At 39.6% G+C, this 20,154-nt stretch overlaps 1 protein-coding gene across 2 annotated transcripts in view; it reads left to right on the top strand.

The window, feature by feature from the left end:
- Positions 1–20,154, top strand: part of GRM7 (glutamate metabotropic receptor 7) — an 856,215-nt gene that overhangs the window by 576,481 nt on the left and 259,580 nt on the right. For both annotated transcript variants that reach the window (XM_069473843.1, XM_069473844.1), the window contains exons 6-7: positions 8,422–8,622; positions 16,611–16,750. In XM_069473843.1, coding sequence (XP_069329944.1) covers positions 8,422–8,622; positions 16,611–16,750 — 341 coding nt within the window. The remainder of the gene's footprint in view (positions 1–8,421; positions 8,623–16,610; positions 16,751–20,154) is intronic.

Here is a 20,154-nt window from a genome sequence, read left to right on the forward strand (position 1 = left end):
AAGAAAGCAGAGGAGAGGAAACCTATATAAGGAATTGAAAATGAACCCATGTGCTTCTTTAAGAAATTGTATCTTTTTTTGTCTGTCCCTCTGTTTGTTTGTTTGGTAACAAGGTATATTAAGTTTTCTTATGTCAATTTCAGTAGCTAACAGTGTTCTGACCTTTACTGAACCCGTTGACATTATCCACAACAAATTGCTCTTGGCCGTAGAGAAGTTCTTGTTTGGGTCTCTCAGAACACCTTCCCTGTGGTGGGATATGCAAAGGATGAGGCTGAAACATTCCTGCCTTTCAATCCCATGTCCTGTGTACATTGTATCTAAACCTACCTTCCCACCAACCCTCCCTCTCTACCCCCCCCCCCCCAAAACACGTTTATTCACTGCACGTATCTTTCCCTGCACTTACATGGCAATTGAAAGTGGACTTACAGAAGAAAACATACTTTTGAGAGAAAATAAATAGTCCTCCATGAAGCATCCTGGATGGAAAATGCTTAGCAAAGCGGGTTTTGAGCTAGACAGTTTTTCTCCCTTGCTGGAGCTCTTTCTGAATATGTAACCGAGCAATCAGTGCTTCCACTGCAGAACGTTAGGATGTTAACAGTCTTGCAGTCGGATTTTGGTCATCTACGTTGGAGGATCAGTTGGTAAGTCATCTGGACTTTTTGCTTTGTTCTCTTGGTTCCTCTGTCAGCCTTTTGTTAATTGTTCTGGGCGTTGACTTTTCTACCCAAGGAGAGGTCAGGGAAGAATATAAGGGCGGTTGTCAAAACCATCCATTACCTCCTGGCAGGAAACTCTACAGAAACACCAGTGGGCAAAAGAGGATGTAAATAAAAATCATGCCTAGCATGAACTTTGATATTACTTGTGACTCTAAACTAATGTTGAAAATAAAAAGAATTAAAGGGGAAAAAAGGCCGGGCGCGGTGGCTCACGCCTGTAATCCTAGCACTCTGGGAGGCCGAGGTGGGCGGATTGTTTGAGCTCAGGAGTTCGAGACCAGCCTGAGCAAGAGCGAGACCCCATCTCTACTAAAAATAGAAAGAAATTATATGGACAGCTAAAAATATATATAGAAAAAATTAGCCGGGCATGGTGGTGCATGCCTGTAGTCCCAACTACTCGGGAGGCTGAGACAGGAGGATCCCTTGAGCTCAGGAGTTTGAGGTTGCTGTGAGCTAGGCTGATGCCACGGCACTCTAGCCTGGGCAACAGAGTGAGACTCTGTCTCAAAAAAAAAAAAAAAAAAAAGGGGGAAAAAAAAACACGTTCATCGCTTTTCCTTGTGTGGATAGGGAAGGAACCATTTGGCTCATTGTTTGTAATGTGCAATGAGGTAGGAAACAGGCAGGAAATGGAGGACAAATGGAGAAAATAATAGCGCCTACCCCAAGAGGGTGCTGTGAGGATTAAATGTCAAACCATGAAAAGTACTTCCATGGGGTGCACAGAAAGTCTGCAATAAACACATGCTGCCGGTGGTGCTAGGACCCACTGTGAACCCATCATTCTCTTGAGGAGTCACTCACCCCATTCAATTCTCACTTATCTTCACCTACAAATAGAGGCACAGCAACATTGCAGACTTTTTGGCTCAATCCAGACCTTCTGATTTCCCTTCTATTGATAATTTTTACAAGGCCATGAGTTTTTATTCTGGGAGCCTCTAAATGTGGTCATTATAAAAAACAGCACTGAAGTAAACTTCTATAAACACAGAATCTTATTTTCCATTAATATTCACCTTATAAAGAGAAATGCATCCCTATGAGGGGAAAAATACCCAGTCAACAGGGTTATTTGTTTATTTATCTTTAAATTATAGAAGGGACTGTAACAACTTAATAAGGCTTACTGGGTCACCATAGCATTTTTAGAATCCTGTAACATTTTCTAACACTCCAGGATGTCTACCCGGCTGCTCCTGCATCCTCTTTAGCCAAGATATAGCAGTTTTGTCAAAAGCAAAACACATCCTGATTCTCTTTTCAAAGCTTCTATAGAATATTGATTTAGTTTATTATTGATTTCCTTTATTATTAAAGTATTTATCATTTACAGTACATCCAAACATGAATATTGAAGTTAATTATACACAGTACTACTCAGGACTTCAACCTCAAGAAATTTAAGTTTGAGGCTTTCAAGTCCGTAAAATAAATTTATGTACTGTAAGGTTTAAAAGCACCATCTGCACAAGCATGTATAGCTTCAGAGAGAACTTTCCAAAGCAAATCACTAAAGTTAAATCATTAAAATTAATATTTAAAATAAAAATTTTAGTTATTCACTCCCTTAAAAACATAGAATGAGCATCAGGCCAATTGTCCAAATCCTCTGGACCTTTCTGGTAACTGTTGTTTCAGTCTGTGTTAGCAAACATCATTGATGTGGGGTTTTATTCCTTACCCCCACCACAGGTGTTTTTTTTGGTTTCCTCATTGAAACAGGATTGCTTATAGTAATAATATAAAATCCATAATTTCTTTCATTTTCCAGATCTTTTTTTGTCCTAATAATTTGCTTATACATTTTCAGTAAGGTTTATAGTCCAAGAAAACAGTAGATTAAAATGGGCAAATTAAACAGGTATTTCAAAGAAAAGATCCCCCCTCTGGCAGCATGAACATTAGAAATTCTGCTAGAGAAAGAGTTTGTGGATGATTCTCGTGTAGTGCAACTGACAGTTTATTCCACAGAAGGTTAAAAGAATGTGCCTTTTAAAGATAAATCCTGGACTCTTGGGGTAAAAGTAACAGTGGAGCAGAAAATCAGGAGACTTGAAAAGGGAAGCTTCTTTGCATGCCGGAGAAATAAAAGACACTACTTCAGAGTTCTTATTTTATCTACACCTCAGACTCTTTCTTGGGAAACACGGTAAAAAGCATGAACTTCATCCATGTTACGAATATAATAGCATCTCATTAAATCAAAAAGATTGAAAGAATGAGCTGGTAACTGGGAATTACTTGAAAATGTTTTTTAAAAACCTATTTCAAACGGCCGGGCATGGTGGCTCACGCCTGTAATCCTAGCACTCTGGGAGGCCGAGGCAGGTGGATCGCTCAAGGTCAGGAGTTCGAGACCAGCCTGAGCAAGAGGGAGACCCCGTCTCTACTAAAAATAGAAAGAAATTGTCTGGCCAACTAAAATATATATAGAAAAAATTAGCTGGGCGTGGTGGTGCATGCCTGTAGTCCCAGCTACTCGGGAGGCTGAGGCAGTGGGATTGCTTAAGCCCAGGAGTCTGAGGTTGCTGTGAGCTAGGCTGATGCCACGGCACTCACTCTAGCCCGGGCAACAAAGCGACACTCTGTCTCAAAAAAAAAAAAAAAAAAAAAAAATCTATTTCAAGCTAAGCTATGTTGTTGAAAATATTGCTTAACACTGCATTTCAGTCTGAGCGAGAGAATGTGTGTGTGTTTAATGCTAGGCCCTTAGAATGCTGTAAAGGTTACATGATTAAGAAGTGTATTTTCTGGTTAAATAAACCAGGAAAATATTGAGTATCAATTTTTAGTAAGTGACTAACCCATTTAATATGTTACATGGAAAAAACAAACGTAGGGTGATTTCAGGCTTGGCTAACTCTCAGCTGGAGTTGCATTTTCATGTCCCCACCACATGTTTGTTCTATTGCTATCCTTATGCTGTGTGATTTCCTTGGGGACTACAAAATGACTAGAGTAATTTCAGGGTGTGTGTAGGGGGAGTGGAGGGACTTTTGATACAATCGACTAATCTCTTTGTAAGAGCAAATACAATTTCTCAGACGTTGCCCAGCAAATTCTTCACTTACATCTCTTTGGCTAGAATTGTATCCCATGCCTGTTCCTAAATCAGTCCTTGCAGATGAAATTGGATTGGCTCAGACAAATCAGGATTGACTCAGTGAGGCTCATGAAAGGCCCGGAAATCCTCACTCCCATTGGTGGCTGCCAATATCTAAACAGAATGAGATTTCAGTTGGGGGAAGAGGAGTGAGAGTGGTAGATAAATGGCCAAATACTCTGAAGATGGCAAATAATTGTGTCTGCCTCACTAGGGAAAATAAAATTTAAGTGTTTTTTTTTTCTTTTGTAATGAACTTGCCACTTCCGATTTTCTTAATAAAAGGCTATATTTTCAAGTCCTATTAGCACCAAAGACAAATTTAACTCATAAGTCTTCTCAGAACCTTTGATATATGAACATACCTGTTGACTCTCCAAGAGAGGGAGAAAAGCCAACAGTGTTTCACAAATCATATATTTCCTTATTTAAAATAATGCAATGGGCTAGGCACAGTAGCTCATGCCTATAACCCTAGCACTTTGGGAGACTAAGGTGGGAGGATCACTTGAGGCCAGGAGTTTGAGACCAGCCTGAGCAGCAGAGCGTGACCCCCATTTCTGCAAAAAATTAAAAAATGAGCCAGGCGTGGTGGTGCATGCCTGTAGTCTCAGCAACTTGGGAGGTTGAGACAGAAGGATTGCTTGAGCCCAGGAGTCGGGAAGCTGCAGTGAGCTATAATCATGCCACTGCACTCCAGTCCGGGCAAGAGAGTGAGACTCTGTCTCAAAAATAAATAAATAAAATAAAATAGCGCAATTATTTTTCAAGGCATTCTTTCCAGGATGATTGTCTCTATTAATGCAGTCTCGAAACTGCTCTCCTGAATTATTAGTCTGAATGTATTTCATAGTATATATTTTATAATAGTCATAATGCCTCCAAGATTGCCTTTTCTAAGTACTATAAAAAGTAAGGACATTTATAAAGAAGCAGGTTATAAAATTAGCATTAAAAATGAACAGCCTTATAAAATAAATATAGTAAAATGATAATGTTAGAATCTAGTTGTTGGGTTCACTGTAAAGTTCTTTTAACCTTGCTTTATGTTTAAAATTTTTCATAATAGAAAGTTGGAAAATAATAAAGCAGCCACAACATGACAAAGAATAGCTTTTATGTACACAACCAAAAACCAGTGAGAAGAAGCATGAAAAAGAGCACGATGTTTATATTAATAATAGCAAAAATAAATAAAATACCTTGGCTCACTTTGCAAAAAAAACACTCAAAACCTGTATGAGAAAAACCTTAAACACTTTTAGAGGAAGCAAAAGTAGACCTGAGCAAATGAAAAGACACAGACAGGAAGACCCAACCTAATCAAGATTTCTGTTCTAGTTAAGTTTACCTTTAAATGCAACAGAAACCCAACAAATAGCCCATCAAGTGTTGTTTGTTTAGCTTTTTCTGGAGATATGTAATGGTTAATAAGATAGGTTCATTTAAGAAAATAAAATTAACCAAGAAAATCTAAAAAAAGATCAACAATTATGTCAAGAGAGGGACTAACTCTCCCAGTTGTTAAAATATGCTACAAAGCCTTTATACCTGAAACTGATGTTGATGCATGAATAGAATCAATCATAGAATTTTAAAATCCTGAAGTAGACCCAATTACATGTGGATATTTAGTATATAGTAAAAGGCAGCACCTCAAGTCACTGAGAAAGGATGAATTGTTACATATTATAATAAGACAACTGGATCACTATATGAAAAAAGACAAAATTTGGGTTCATTCCTCATACTGCACATCAAAATATATTTCAAGTGGATCAAATATTTAACTTTAAAAAATAAGATTACACAGTACTAGAAGAAAACTTGGATGGAATCTTCTTTATCCCAAAAGTAGAAAAACATTTTTCTAACCATGATTCAAAATCCAGAAGTAATAAAGAAGAGATCAATAAATTTTGTTATAAACAATAAATGAATAAAATTTTATTTGGAACAAATACCTAAAGATAGTAAAAGAATAATGACAAACTGGGAAAAATATTTGCAACTTGTTCTTATAGAGTTAATATATCTAACTGACAAAGAGCATTTAAAATGGAAAAGGAAATGACCAATAGCTTTTTATAAAAATTGGCTAGATCATGAACAGTTTACAGAAAAAGAAAAATAAGTTACATCTTCTCATATGCAAAGAAGTTAAATTTCCCCCATAATAAGAAAAATGTGAACAAATATACACCATACCAGAATAGCATTTCTCATCCATCTGATTGATGCAAATTCAAGGTTGACAACATACTCTCTTGGTGCAGTTGTAGGGAAACAAACATCCTCATCCACTGCTGGTGGGACAGCAAAATGGTGCAACTCCTTTAGAGGGGAATTTGCCCTTTAACAAAGCATTGCCAGTTCTCAAAATATATCCCCAAAATACCCCGGCAAAAATTGAAAAACACACATATGCAATGCACACGGCTGTTCTATGCTTTTTAGACTATTTGTTAGACATGATTGTTATTTTAAGAATGTTTTCTGTATATTATGTGATAAAATGAATAATTACAATGTATCATTAAGAACCAGTATTTTCCTCATGAGCGAAAGGAGGTAGAGATATTAAGAGAGTCAAAGTTAAGTAAAAACCCCCGTAGTCCTGAATTTGAATGGAAAGTAGCAATATACATTCATAATGAAATTTTCTTTAAAAAAATTCTCAGTACAAAGGATTGAATTAAATAAAAGTTTCTACTCTACACACACTGAAAAACTTTAGATACAGTGACAAGCAGTGAGCATAAGGTTGATTGGTATTTAAATGAGATACATATAAAACACGGAAGTCTCTGGCATGTGAGACATTAATGTGTACTCTGAAGAGGGAAAATAAAAATTCAGGTAGATTTGGGAAATTCCAAATTTCCCTCTTGGAGATTATATTTTATGTTATAATGTTGGATGCTCTAAAAACATCCCTCAATAAAAAACCTAAAACTTCGTAACACTGTGGCTCTCAAGAACCCTTTGCGTATTTTGCAGAAGGGGATGGAATTGTAGAATTCCTGTTGTTTCTTCACTACACAAATGTGCCATATAAAACAATTTGGAAGATATTTCTGTGAAAGTGAAATGCAATCTGTGGATAATTATTCTTCATAGAGGGACAAGAGGTCTGGAGAGAGCTGCTGGCATCGAGTGCTTGGTGAATGCATAATTTAATACAACAAATGTTGTTTAATAACTACTAGATACCAAACGCTGTGTTCAGTGCTGGGGATCTAAGGGCAAAAAGAAAGAAAGAAAATTGTCTGGGACACCTACTGGTAGAGCATTAAAATATAGTGCTGTCTTCCATGCTGTCATGGAGGTTTGAAATGTTTTATGAAAATGTTTAATTGTGACCGAGGGACTCAGTGTAGGAAAACTCTGGGTTGTGCCCTCAAATGAGAATTAAGTTGTGCTGGGTAAAAGCAAAGGAGAAGGACAACCCTGGCAAAGTAAACAGTGCAGGCAAAGACAGCATAACAAACACAATAGAAGAGAAACAGAAAAACCATGTAGAAGGGTGGGCAGGCCCAATGTCATGAGAAGAATGTGGGTTTGGCGTCTGCCAAGCCTGAGCTGTCATCATTGCTCTGCCTGTAAATGATCTTGGGAATGCAATTTAATCTCTGTAAGGCTCAGCATCTCCATCAGTCTGATGAGGATAGAAATATTTCACTCACGAAGTGAGGATGACATAAAAATTCTGTATCCAAAGCTTCCAACTCAGTGTGGGCACTTAATTAGCATCATTTGTTATCTCTATTAGACAGATAGGGGCAAAAGGACGAGCACCCACTGGATTTTGTTGTGTAGACACTGGAGATCCATTGAAGGCTCTGAGCATGGGGGTGGGGTGATGGGCTCCATATTTGCAAAGATGAACATGGAAGAATGAATGGACAGAGGGAGACAGGGAGCATTGCACCCCGATGGAGATGAGGAAGGCATAAATAGGCCATGGGTAGAGTGTTTGAAACTGTTCAGTGCTTCACAGGTAGAATTGATAGAACTTTGCTATTATTTAGACTTATGCATGTGAGAGCGAGGAGTGAGAAAAAGAATGAAAAATGACACCAGGGTTTCTAGCTGAAGCATTTGAATTTCCAGTAATTCCAACAATTTAGACAGGCAACACAGAAGGTAGAGTAGACATGCAGAAAATAACAATATCAGGTGTAGAATTTAGGTTTTATTTATTTTTTTATCATTTCTTTTGGCCTTTCTAGAGTAAGCAAGCTTTGGAGATTTGGATGTGGCAACCCAGCATCTAATCCCAAAGATCCTTTGATTCTATGGGATTATATTTTGAATAGTGTGTTGGCTTATTACAACATCTATCATTGTGATTCTTTAAATTCCTGCTTCTTAAGTTGATCTAATACATCAGAAAGGTTAGTGTACCATGCTCCAAAGTAAAGTGCCAAAAACTGTGAAGACAGCCTATCATGTTAGCCCGATGTGGCTTGCCATAGTATAGTCTTCAAAGCATTGTTTTCTTTAAACATAGCTGAAAATAAATGCAAATTTAGACATTCTACTCAACACCATTTTTTGTATGTTTCTTGTTTTAATGTGCAGGACAGGAGAGAATTGGAAAAGATTCCAACTATGAGCAGGAGGGTAAAGTTCAGTTTGTGATTGACGCTGTCTATGCTATGGCTCACGCCCTACATCACATGAACAAGGATCTTTGTGCTGACTACCGGGGTGTCTGCCCAGAGATGGAGCAAGCCGGAGGCAAGAAGTTGTTGAAGTATATCCGCAATGTTAATTTCAATGGTGAGTGTCCAAAAATCTATCATTTTTGGAATCCTAAGTGTTGGCATTCTGTGTTTCATAAGTTACAGAGTTGCATTGCTGTTGACTCTCGAAAATGGCTCACAACTTGCTTGGTTATATAGCTTCAATTTGAACCAATGCATGAATAAGTGAATGAGTGGGTGAATGAATGAATGAAGATATTTTGGGGGGTAATGGTTTGGTCTCTTTTTCTTGACATAGAAAGGTTTTTGCACAAAGCCAAACTCTTCCTTGGTGAATGTAAGTGAGTGTGAGAGAGGGAAGAAGAGAAAGGGGAGGGAGCATTTGCTGTAGGTACCCAAGTTCGTGGAAGTAGTGGTTGTGACTTGCCACACCAACCACATCTCAGGTTACAAACTTATTTTTGGAAGTGCAAAACTCTGTCATAAATTAGTATGTTACCTAAAAGAGATGGGTAGAGAGAGATGAAAAAAATGGGTAAATAAGGTAGAAGGAATGAGAGGGAAACACCATTTCTCTGAAAGTAACTTTTTTTATAGACTTGACTCTTATGACATTTTAATGCTTCCCATACCAAAAACTAAATAGTTTAAATGAGTCTTAATATGTAGCAGAAAATTCAGTATAGACAGTAACAAATAATCTTAACTGTATTAGAAATAAATAACATAACCACAGTGATCAGGGTGAGGAAGAAAATAATGAATGCAAGTAATTTTGAAAAATAATATTTGACTATATAAGGAGGAAGACAAAAATAACTATACACAAGATATGGTACAACAGCTAATAAATTTGTGGGATTTTTCATAGTTCTGAAGCTATTTTATATACATAATAGGACTCAGAAGATAATTAATTGTATTTTGGATAATGAGAGCCAGGTTTTTCATTGTCAGAGATGAAAACTACTAGTAAGGGATAAGAGGAAGCTAGAATGAACCTTGTTGTGTTGGATTAGAATAGAAGATATCAGCATGAACTCCTGGCTTTTAATGTATATGCAAATGGGTAGATATAGACGTGCAGGTGTATGTGTACATACCTATGTTACCTAGCTCTGTTTCCTGAGAGGGCCTGGGAGCAATGGCACCCCAGTGGAAATGAGCACATCTGGTGTCCAGATCTTATTTACAAATACCATTCTTCAATAAAAAGAACCAGAGATCCCTAAAGAGATGGTTGGATCCAAGGCCAGCGTAGCAAAAGCCCAAGATAAGCCTGAGACAGGCTATGCCGTAAAGGAAGGAAGTTTTCAAAAACTGAGGGGGTCATGTTGAAAGGGCACAGGAACCAACTTGGAAGAGATCCCATTATTCTAATATATCCTAATATATCCCATTATTAGTTTTAATTCTGGTACCACAGGGGATTGTAATTCTTAAATATCCATGAGGGGTTCACTGCACCATTCTTGCGGACCCACCTTAGGTCTGAGGTTCTGTGGGAGTTCAGAGGCAAGGCCAAGTTTTTTTCTCTCTTTTTGTCATCATTATAATCAGACTCTGTAGTCAACATAATCTTCTTTCTCTGAGGACATCTTTTATTTTCCATATGGACATCCGGGAGACTTCTGCTTCTTGGGTGTTGCAACAGTCATTGATGGTGGGGCTCAAAGGTTTTGTAAAGCAAAGAAGCTGTGCTCAGTTTAAGCTGTGGATCCCATGTCACTTTGAGTGAGCAACTAACTGTTAGAGTGCAAAAAAAAAACTCAACATGTTTTACTCATTCAATTTCCTGATTTTTAGATGAAGATATCAAATCCTAGAGAGGAAAAAATATTTGTCCAAGACTTTAAACTAACAAGTGATAGAAATAGATGTAGGTCTAGAATTCAATTCTCTTTCTAGTTCACTGTGAAGGGTTTAGTCTTTTTTTTTTTTTTTTTTTTTTTTTTTGCATGCGTTAGGAAGATTTTTATTTATTTATTTTTTATCTCAAGCTTGAGATTGTACTTCTCTGTTACATTAGTACAAAATTTGCTGTACCTTCAGGAATTTTTTTCCAGACCAGCAGTGTACAACTTAATAACTCTGACCTTCACATTTACCAAAGCACCAATTTAGAAAATGATAATAGAGTGTCCTAAAAGTATTGCTACAGCCTCTCCAAGTACTTAACCTCCTATTATGCAGGCTACTTTAGTCTTTATCACTTCTAACCTTTTTTTCCTACATCCCAAATGAATGCAAAGTCCTGAGCCTAAACTTGTATTAGTTATCTCTGTGTTGGCCCATGTGACCAGATGGAAATACTTGCAAATGTAAATTTAACAAAGTAGGTGTCTCAGATATAAAACCTTAAAGAATTGCTGTATAATGAAGGATTTCATGTGAAGTACGTCTGTACCTAGTGTAAGGTTTTTGAATGGTCAGCACCAGAGAAAGAAAGACGAGCAGAGTTGAAAGGGTTAAGCAAAGAGGCTTTACTGGAGCACTCCACGGTGAGGGTAATGGGTCCCAAGGGAGAGACCTGGGCAAAGAGGCTCGGAAAGTCGCAGTTGTCTGGGACTGAGACAAGGGTATTTATATGCAGTGAGGGGCATAAGTGGAGGGTGGCTTGCTTTTTAGGTGCTGTTCAAGTGGATTATCAAGTTCTCAGTAAGCAAGATGTCTCCAGGGTCGGGTAGACAGCGTGGGGGGCTGGGTGTGCTGCCAGTCACAGGATGTGGCTGGGGCAGGTGTTTGTTCAAGCAGAAAAGTGGAGCTGACTCACTGCTTAAGGCAGAGGGGTTTGTGGCAGAGGAGGAGGCTACACGGCCTCCACCAACATTACATTCCAGCCTTTTTGGTGATAGAGGATGCCAAATCTTCAGGCTACTTCCTGCTGAATGGGGTCATAGTTAAGGGGTAAGCCTGGGATGGTTAGGCGGAGGGGAGTTTGGTAGGGAGGAGTAGGGGTGTAACAGTAGCTGGTTACTACGACCCAAGAGAGTTCCTGCATGTGGCATTGGAGGAACTATAAGAGACAGGAAGTAAAGAGAAAAATTAGGCAAATGATTATGATGGGTTCTATTAGGGACAATAGCCAGGTGGCTAGTGGGGAGTGTTTACTAGTTTCCAGAATACAAATCGTACCCCAATTTGGGTATATTTTGTAAGGATGGCACATCTCATGTGCTCTTCTTGCAACATGATGTTAGCTTTCCTTCATCAAGAGGTGAGATCTATGCTTCCTCCCTTGAAATCTGAAATGGCTTCTGCCTGGTTCTCTTTGGATGTTTGTACCATGAACACAGCTACCATGCTGTGAGGAAGTCAAGATGCCACACTGAGAGGCCACACGTGGCCATATGTTCTTGCCACAATCCCAGCTGAGGTCCCACTTGACAGCCAGCATCAACTGTCAGATGTGTGAGCATCAAGCTGCCCCAGGTGACATGGGGGGACTGGAGTGCCGCTTTCTGCACCAACCCTGAACAGACTGTGATATACATGTGGTCATTGTTTTGGACACTAAAATTCAAGGTGGTTTGTTGAGCAGAAAGAGATCACAGGAACACAAATCAATGCAGCATGTCTGGAATCTGTGCATGGGGCGGTAAAATGAGAACAGAAAACCTGTCAGGTAAATACTTTGATGCAGAGGACTGTTTTGTCATCTGGGAAATCAGAATCCCCAATCCTTCTCTGTTTGGGAAGAAAGGAGTGCCATTCAGATACTCTCAACTGGTAGAGGAGCTTGCAGGCTTAAGTACCTTCTGGCATCTGTCCTGTTTCCCATCCTGTCAAATGGCCCTATTTCCTTTGCCTTAGTATACCTGCATTCTGGCCCTGCTACCTTGCAGGTATCTCTATGGGTGATCACTCCCCTTTGATAACTTCTTTCTCATCTCTGGACATCTTTGATTTTTTAAAAATACACAGCTCATTGAACACAATGCCTCTTTTTCTCTTTTAAGATGTTCAGGGATGCTGTTAAAAAGGAGTTGTGGGGATAAAAACCTAGAAATAATAAGCCAGTTGCATTATATTAATAGAATCCATCAAAAAAGTCAAAGCCACACACTATGCTATTACAGGTCATCATTTAGATAAAGTAGTCAGCTCTTCTGCCTTAATTATTTTTTTTAAACATGAGCTCTGATGAGAACAGAAAGAGCAGAACAAGAATCATTTCTCCTAACAAAGATTGCAAGACGGGAGAAAGATCAGGCAATGTGGCCCGTCCTGATGAGTATTTAGCTGGTGCACTTGAGATCCTCCGGATGCCCAGGCCTCCGATATTCCTCCTCTCTCCTCGCAAAGACTATGAAAAGCTGAAGTCATATTATTTAATGAATAGAAGCTGTAGAATTATAGAAAAGCACAATATGAATCCTAGTGTCCAATGTGAAAGAGAAGAAAGATGAGTATCTGAATATTAATATCTTCCTGCAAAATGACAGGATTCTTACTTCCTTGCTAATTGCATGTGAAATCTAGATTTTGTTTCTTTTCCTTATGTACTTTGAAGGCCTGTGGAATGCAGAACGCCAATATTAAAAATCTTTTGTTGTTATTGATGTTGGTTTTTTGTTGTTGTTGTTTTCTCCCTATGCTGGAAAAGGTTGTGTTGATTCTTACATACCGAGGGCTTAAGAGATCCCCATTATGATGAAAGGGGTGCCTTTGTGGGCTGTGGGGGTAATATGAAGGGAAAACATAGAAAAAAGGAATCGGAATGGTGCCTTCGGCTATACACAGATCCAGCCATTGACTTAGGTCGGTGGGACCAAAGCAATAGTCATGTGGCTTATAGGAGACCAGTGTTAACTCTCAGAGTGAGATCTAGCTTGCTGTTTGGGAAAAAAAAATGTTTTTAGCAATAGAGAAATTTAAATTAGATACCAGTTAGGAGAGGAACTTTGATGCACTGGAAATGACATTGGTCTTGATAACTGAAGGCATATGTTCTGCCTGGTCTTGAGATATTAGCAAAGAAAACAAAGATATAAACTATAAAAAATCGTTACCATCTATTGAGCATTTATTATGTAAAAGGCATGAAACTAAGTACTTCATATACATTGTTACATTCAATTCTCACTCTGACCCTATGAGAAAGGTATTGTTATTAGTGACAATCAGAAGTGGAGTAAGACTGAATAACTTGTTAAGGTCACACATGTATTAAGTGATGGACCTGGAATTTAAACCCATTCTAGGGGATTGTGAAGCCGGTTGCTAAGTACTATGCTAGTTTCATTGGCTGAGTGACTGGGGCTAGTGCCTTCCTCTATTGGACTTAAGTAAACTCCTGACCTGTGAAATTAGGGAGATTGATGTTCTGTGTCCTCCGGCTCTGTATTAGTTTCCTATAACCATCATAAAAACTACCACAAACTTAGTAGCTTGAACAAAAGAAATTCGTTATTGTACAGTTCTGTAGACCGGATGTCCAACACGGGTTTCACTGGGCTTTAATTAAGGTGATGGCAGAGCTGGTCACTTCTGCAGGATCTAGGCAGAAATCCACTTCCTTGCCTTTGCTAAGCCTGGAGACCACCTGGGCTTATAACTCCTTCCTGCATCATTTCAACTGCTTGTTTTCATCCTCTCATCTCCTCCTTCCTCCTCTGACAATCCCACTTCTCTGTTATGAAAACCACTGTGGCTGCATGGGGCCCACCCAGATATCCAGCATGATCGTCCTCATCACGATCCTTAATCCTATCCGCAAAGTCCTTTTTGCCATGTAAGGTAATATTCGTGGGTTCTGGAGCTTAGAACATGCACATATGTAATCATTTAGCCTACCACACGCTCTGATTTTTTTTCTATTTTTTAATATACAATGGTGTCATAAAATCCTGCTGCTGATAATTATGGGATGGTGTACAGTCGCTTTGCTGTTAGTGTGTCCTATCTGGTAATGTTGCTCTCCGTCTTCCAGCAGGGGTAACCTTCAGCACAGAATTACTAGCAACTTTGCACACCTCTTGTGATGCAATGCATTGTCTCTCTTTCCGAATGCTTATTTTTAACTTCATTCTTTTTTTTTTTTTTTTTTGAGACAGAGTCTTGCTCTGTCACCCAGGCTAGAGTGCCGTGGCATCAGGCTAGCTCACAACAACCTCACACTCCTGGGCTTAAAGGATCCTCCTGCCTCAGCCTGCCTGAGTGCTGGGATTACAGGTGTGAGCCACCGCACCTGGCCCTTAATTTCATTCTTTGGTTGAGTAATTGTTCGTGCGGTTCACTCTCAACCTCAAGTGCTGGCATCTTTTTTTGACTATTTTAAGTGTACTTTCTTCCGCCCAGTTAAGATGCTCTCACAGCTCTCATCCTTATAGCTGCTACCTCCACATCCATCTTGGCCTGTTCCTTGTGTCATCACCCTTAACCTACGTATTTTGAAGCAGTTTCTACTCAGTTCTGGGTTCTGTGTTGCAGAGGTAAGGCCCTATACCCTGAGCCACGTGACCACCTTGCTCTTTTTTGTTTGAGCCTGGTGAGCCCTGTAATGTAAGCCCCAAGTTCCCACCTTAGCCTCGCGCTCTCTTCAAATGAACAAATCCAATGCTGTCGCAGGAAACACACCTACATAGTTCCCTGAACCCCAATAAAGGCTTTGGCCCCCAGACCCCTTCCTCCTTCTCTTGCTTCCCACCTCCGGTTCCCATTATCCCTGTGGGGAGTGCTGTCCTCTTATCTCAGGGATCTGTGAATAATGAACTTCCCACCGTTTCTGAGTGTCCCTCACTGTGCCACACCTGACTGCACGGAACCTAACTCACCTACCTCACCTAACCAAATCACAACACATGCCTTGTTTGTTCTTTCGTGTTTTTCCACGTCATTAATGCAAATGTTCGTGTTGGCCCAAATGCCACAGAAGCTGAAGGCTTTTCTAGCCAGATGCAGAGCTCTGCCACCATCAGTGTAACTGGGCAACTACCAAAAGCGCTTCATGCTCATTACCTAAGACTTACTCCCCTGCCCTTCCAAAAAAATAGTATAATGAACTGCTGTTCTTAGTGATTCTGTTTCAGCTTGTAAATGATCTGCAAATTTCCTTGTACATTAGAGGAAATAGAGTATTGTTTTCTGCTGGGAATATTGATTCAATATTAACCTAAAGACAGATACCAGCTGTATACCATGATGCCAATGGTATTTTTTTCTGTTTCCAAGAGATCATGAAAGAAATAGCATGCAGTCAGTGAACTTTTTTTTTTCCCTTTGTAACTGTTGCTGAAACTAACCAAAACCCGTATCTTGCACTCTTTGTATGTGATTTGCCGGTTGTTCCATGCAGTTAATATTAAGGGTTTTTCACACATCCAACTATATATACTTATACACTGAATGCATTAGTATTTTTAAATTAATTTTATTATCTAATTCTGCCAGAATAATTGGTTGTATTTTAAAGTGGATGTTATAAGACAACCCAAATGAGAGGCTGGGAAAGAAACCAGTATTTATTGAACAACATTACAAAGAATTTTATGCTGATTATCATATAAAGAAAATTATAAATAATTAGCAAAAAAATATTTTAAATGGAATAGGTAGACATGGACATATTTAAATAAACTTTTTTGCTTGTTTGCTTATTTTTTAAATTATCTTCTCCTTTTAAAAATTAATTTATTTATGTTTTTTAAATTGTTCTTTACTGACCACAATTTAGTGTCAGATGGAAACTAAAATAATAATAATCATGATAATAATTAGCAGCAGCATAGTAAAACTTAAGGCTGTCTCTGAAAAACAATGCATATAGCTTTTATTCCTCAGGAAGGGGAAAAGATTGGAATAAAATTTTAGAAATATTGAGAAATAACAAAACTATTCAAAAGAGGAGGCAAGTTTTCTTCCCACCTCCTATAATTAGCATCCACGGCCACGTTGATAATGTGCTATGAATTCCAGGGACCACTTTGGGGGAACCTTGTAAACAATGAGGATATCTACTAACTCCCTTGCTCCTCAGCAGGTCTGCAGACTGTCATCCCCACCGCAGGAAATAGAAGGAATCTTATTTAACTCTGAAATCTTTCTTCTTCTTGTCTTCCCCAGGTAGCGCTGGCACTCCAGTGATGTTCAACAAGAACGGGGATGCACCCGGGCGTTACGACATCTTTCAGTACCAGACGACAAACACCACCAACCCTGGCTACCGTCTGATTGGACAGTGGACAGATGAACTTCAGCTCAATGTGAGTTGTTCTCTCCCCTTTCTTCCCTTGTGTGATGGATGAACAGATTTTTAATTTGTTCAGTGAGACAAATGTATCTGTTTGTATGTTTTGGTATGTACACAAGTAGACCTGCAACTTGTTATGGGCATCAACAGGAACTGATATGCAGTAATAATATAACAATGATGGTGATGATGATGAAGATGGTGATGATAGGAAATGTGCACTGAGTTGTATGCATTATATTCACCACCTTATGTGAATTATCTCATTTAACCTGAGGCTCAAAAAACAAGTCATCAGCTAACCCTTTATCAAGATCCTCCTCTTGGTCAGACTTTTATTTCTTCTTTTCCTCCTCCCTTCCTTTCTTCCTTCTTTGTTTGGTGGCCATTTTTTTTTTATTTAATATATTTTGGTGGAGTCACTTCGGTTTATACTGAGACTATGTGAATAATTGCAGTGCTGGTCATTTCTATAAAATGTGACCTTGAGTAAGCAGCCACTTCCTTGTACAAGATTATGTCCAAGTCCACTAGCTGGTGTCCCAGCTTAAAGATAGTCAGGCAGAGAAATAGAGAAAAAGAAAGGGAAACTCTCTCTGACTCAGCCTTTTTATTCCATTCAGGCCTTGAAAAGATTGGATGAGACTCACCCACACAGGGGAGGGCCATCTGCTTTACTTAGCTACTGATTCAAATGTTAATCTCATCCAGAAACACCCTCACAGACACACCCAGAGTATTTGACCAAATATCTGGGGACCCCATGGTCCAGTCAAGTAGAACAGAAAATTAACTGTTACAATTCCTGTCCCAGAAAATTTCTTGTCTCTTCCAAAGGTGGAAATTATGCCATTAGCCTTTGTCAATCTGTACCTTAGGAGGTAGTCCAGGAATTATCGAAAACAGGACTTCTTGGGAGTAGAATGCAGAATCAACATCTTGGGCAGTATAGGTTTATGTCATGGTTTCTAAGAAGAGAGCATGGCACATACAGAGAGGGGTGAAGCCACTGTGGGCCAGTGACCTCATCGGCACATTGCCACAGCCTGATCTGCTTATACCTGTCAAGTTCTCCCTCTCCTGAGGTCCACCATCCAAATGAGCTGACACTGAAATGAGTCCACAGGGCTGTGATCTGCCATCCAGGAATGAATGGAGCCAGAAAGCAACTACCACCCATGGCTGAAATGAATGCAAAGGGCCAAACCAAAAAAGAAGCTTAAAAGTGTTCTGAATCCAAGGCACACTAAACTTACGAGTGAAAAAAGAAAATAAAAGCAAAACAAACAAACAAACAAAAACCCAAAAGGAAAGCTCAAAAGGTAGTGATAAAAAGTAGAATCAAAGCAGTATGACCTGGCTGATACACCCCCGAGTGTGTTTTTATTGAGTGCTGCCTGTGTGATACAAGACAGGTGAGCCAGGACTACAGGGAGAGAGTCAAGGTCTGTGGCACCTATGGGAAGTGCTTGGGGATTACTGAAGACCAGTAGATTAAACTCGTTCATCAGTCTTCTCTAGCACAACCCCCTGCACCAGTGTGAAATTTCTGGCGTGTGTCATTTGTCCATGGACACAAGCATCCCCCACTGGCATTTACCAACTTCAGCTATTACCCAGGAGTTCTTATGCACACTATTTTTAAGAACTAACATCAAGACTGATTTTATTTTTCTTTGGCTTGTATTTTAATCCTTCATGAGATTTGTATTTGATTGGCCATTTGACACATTTTTGTTGTTGTTTTATTTTGTTTTTAAAACACCTATCATGTTATAAGCACTGTGAGAAGCAATGGAGATCAAACAAAGGTGGTCCCTGTTCTTGCCTAATTGACCGTCTAGGATGGAGTTACAGGGTACTCAAGTAAACAGATATGGGAAATGCCAAAGGATGATGAGACAGCGGGTAAGAGAGGGAATAAAGGAGGCGAGAGGGTGGGCCTACTGGATGAGAAGCCAGCAATGTGAAAAGGTCAGAAGACTGGACGTGTGGCTTGGGGTTGGGGTAATCAGTAAGGGAGAGGGAGGAGGGGCAGGAGGAGATGTTAGAGCAGTAGGTCAGTAGGTAAGAGGCGATTCATGCAGTCCCTTGTACGCCATGACAAAATTTTTAAATTTTATTCCAAGTGAATTTAAAAGCCATTAAGAGATATTAATCAAGGAAGTGAGGGAGTGACTGTACCAAATTTAGGGATAAAAATTACTTTTGCTGCTAGGAGGTAATGAATTGGAGAGTCAAGAGTGGGAGCAGAAAGGCCCATTAAGAGCAGTGATAGTGGAGATGCAGCCAAATGAACAGAGTCCGTACCTAGTGTGAAGAGCTGTGAGGTGACAGAGACACACACTGGAGAGGAGGAGGGCTTCTGGGAATGGGAGGGGAACGTCAAGGATCCCAGTTTAAGGATGAGCTTCTTAAATATGTGAGACTTAAAATATACAAGGGCCAAAATGAAATGATGGAAGTCTGAAGCTCAGACAAGAGTTCCAAGCTATAGTTATAAAACAGTGTAAGTTGTTATCCTATAGATGGCCTTTGAATCCACTAGGAAGAGAGAAAAGAGAATAGCAGAGGGTCTGAGGCCTCAAAAACCCCATAGAAAATGATGCAGTTCCATTCCCATTACTCCAAATAGCACGCGGTTTAAAGTATGTATTCGGTCTAATTTGTCTGAGAGTTGCGCCAGCCATATACTTTGGATTTGGGGGGTTTGTGGAAGCTAGATCAGGGGTATATACTTGGCTTCGCATTAAGTGGGGACATTTGTGATTCTACTTTATCATGCTGAGAGTGGTATGTTAGGAAAAGCAGACAGGGTCCCTGAATTGGGTGAATGCAGAAGTTCAACTTTGTGCTACATGTAACCTGCTGGAATGAATGACTGAGCCCTGGGAGACTGGGGTAATTCAACCAGTGTGGCCACTGAGATAACTGGTCTTGCAAGAGGCCATCCTGTTGACACCTTTTATTGTTAAAATGAATTTGAATAATGTTCCTGGGGTGGAGGAGGGGGAGGAAAGGAAAAAGGAGGTGACAAGTACAGTACCCAGCGGGCGCCACCCCCCTTCACCTGGAAACACAGAGCCATAGTGTCCCATCCAGTGAGTAGTATCCTGTCCAACATCATCCTGCCCATGACATTCCTTTTGCTATAATTATTATGATTCAGTTAAAAGGTCTGCGGCAGTGGATGTGGGCAAATAGTTTTGTAGGTTTGCTTTTGTCTAGTCAACAGAACAAAGCAAAGCATTTCAAGTAAAGAATATACTTCTCCTTATTTACAAAGACTCAGGGGTAGTCTTTCAATCCCCGGTTACATCTTCTCCAGCAAATGAAATTTTCAGGAGAGCTGTCTCTGTAGTCAGTAATTGCGAATAAGTTTCTGAGCCAAGAAATCAGAGTTTTAGGTTCTCAGAA

The sequence above is a fragment of the Eulemur rufifrons genome, chromosome 7 (genome assembly GCF_041146395.1).
Source record: "Eulemur rufifrons isolate Redbay chromosome 7, OSU_ERuf_1, whole genome shotgun sequence".
Classification (NCBI taxonomy): Eukaryota; Metazoa; Chordata; class Mammalia; order Primates; family Lemuridae; genus Eulemur; species Eulemur rufifrons.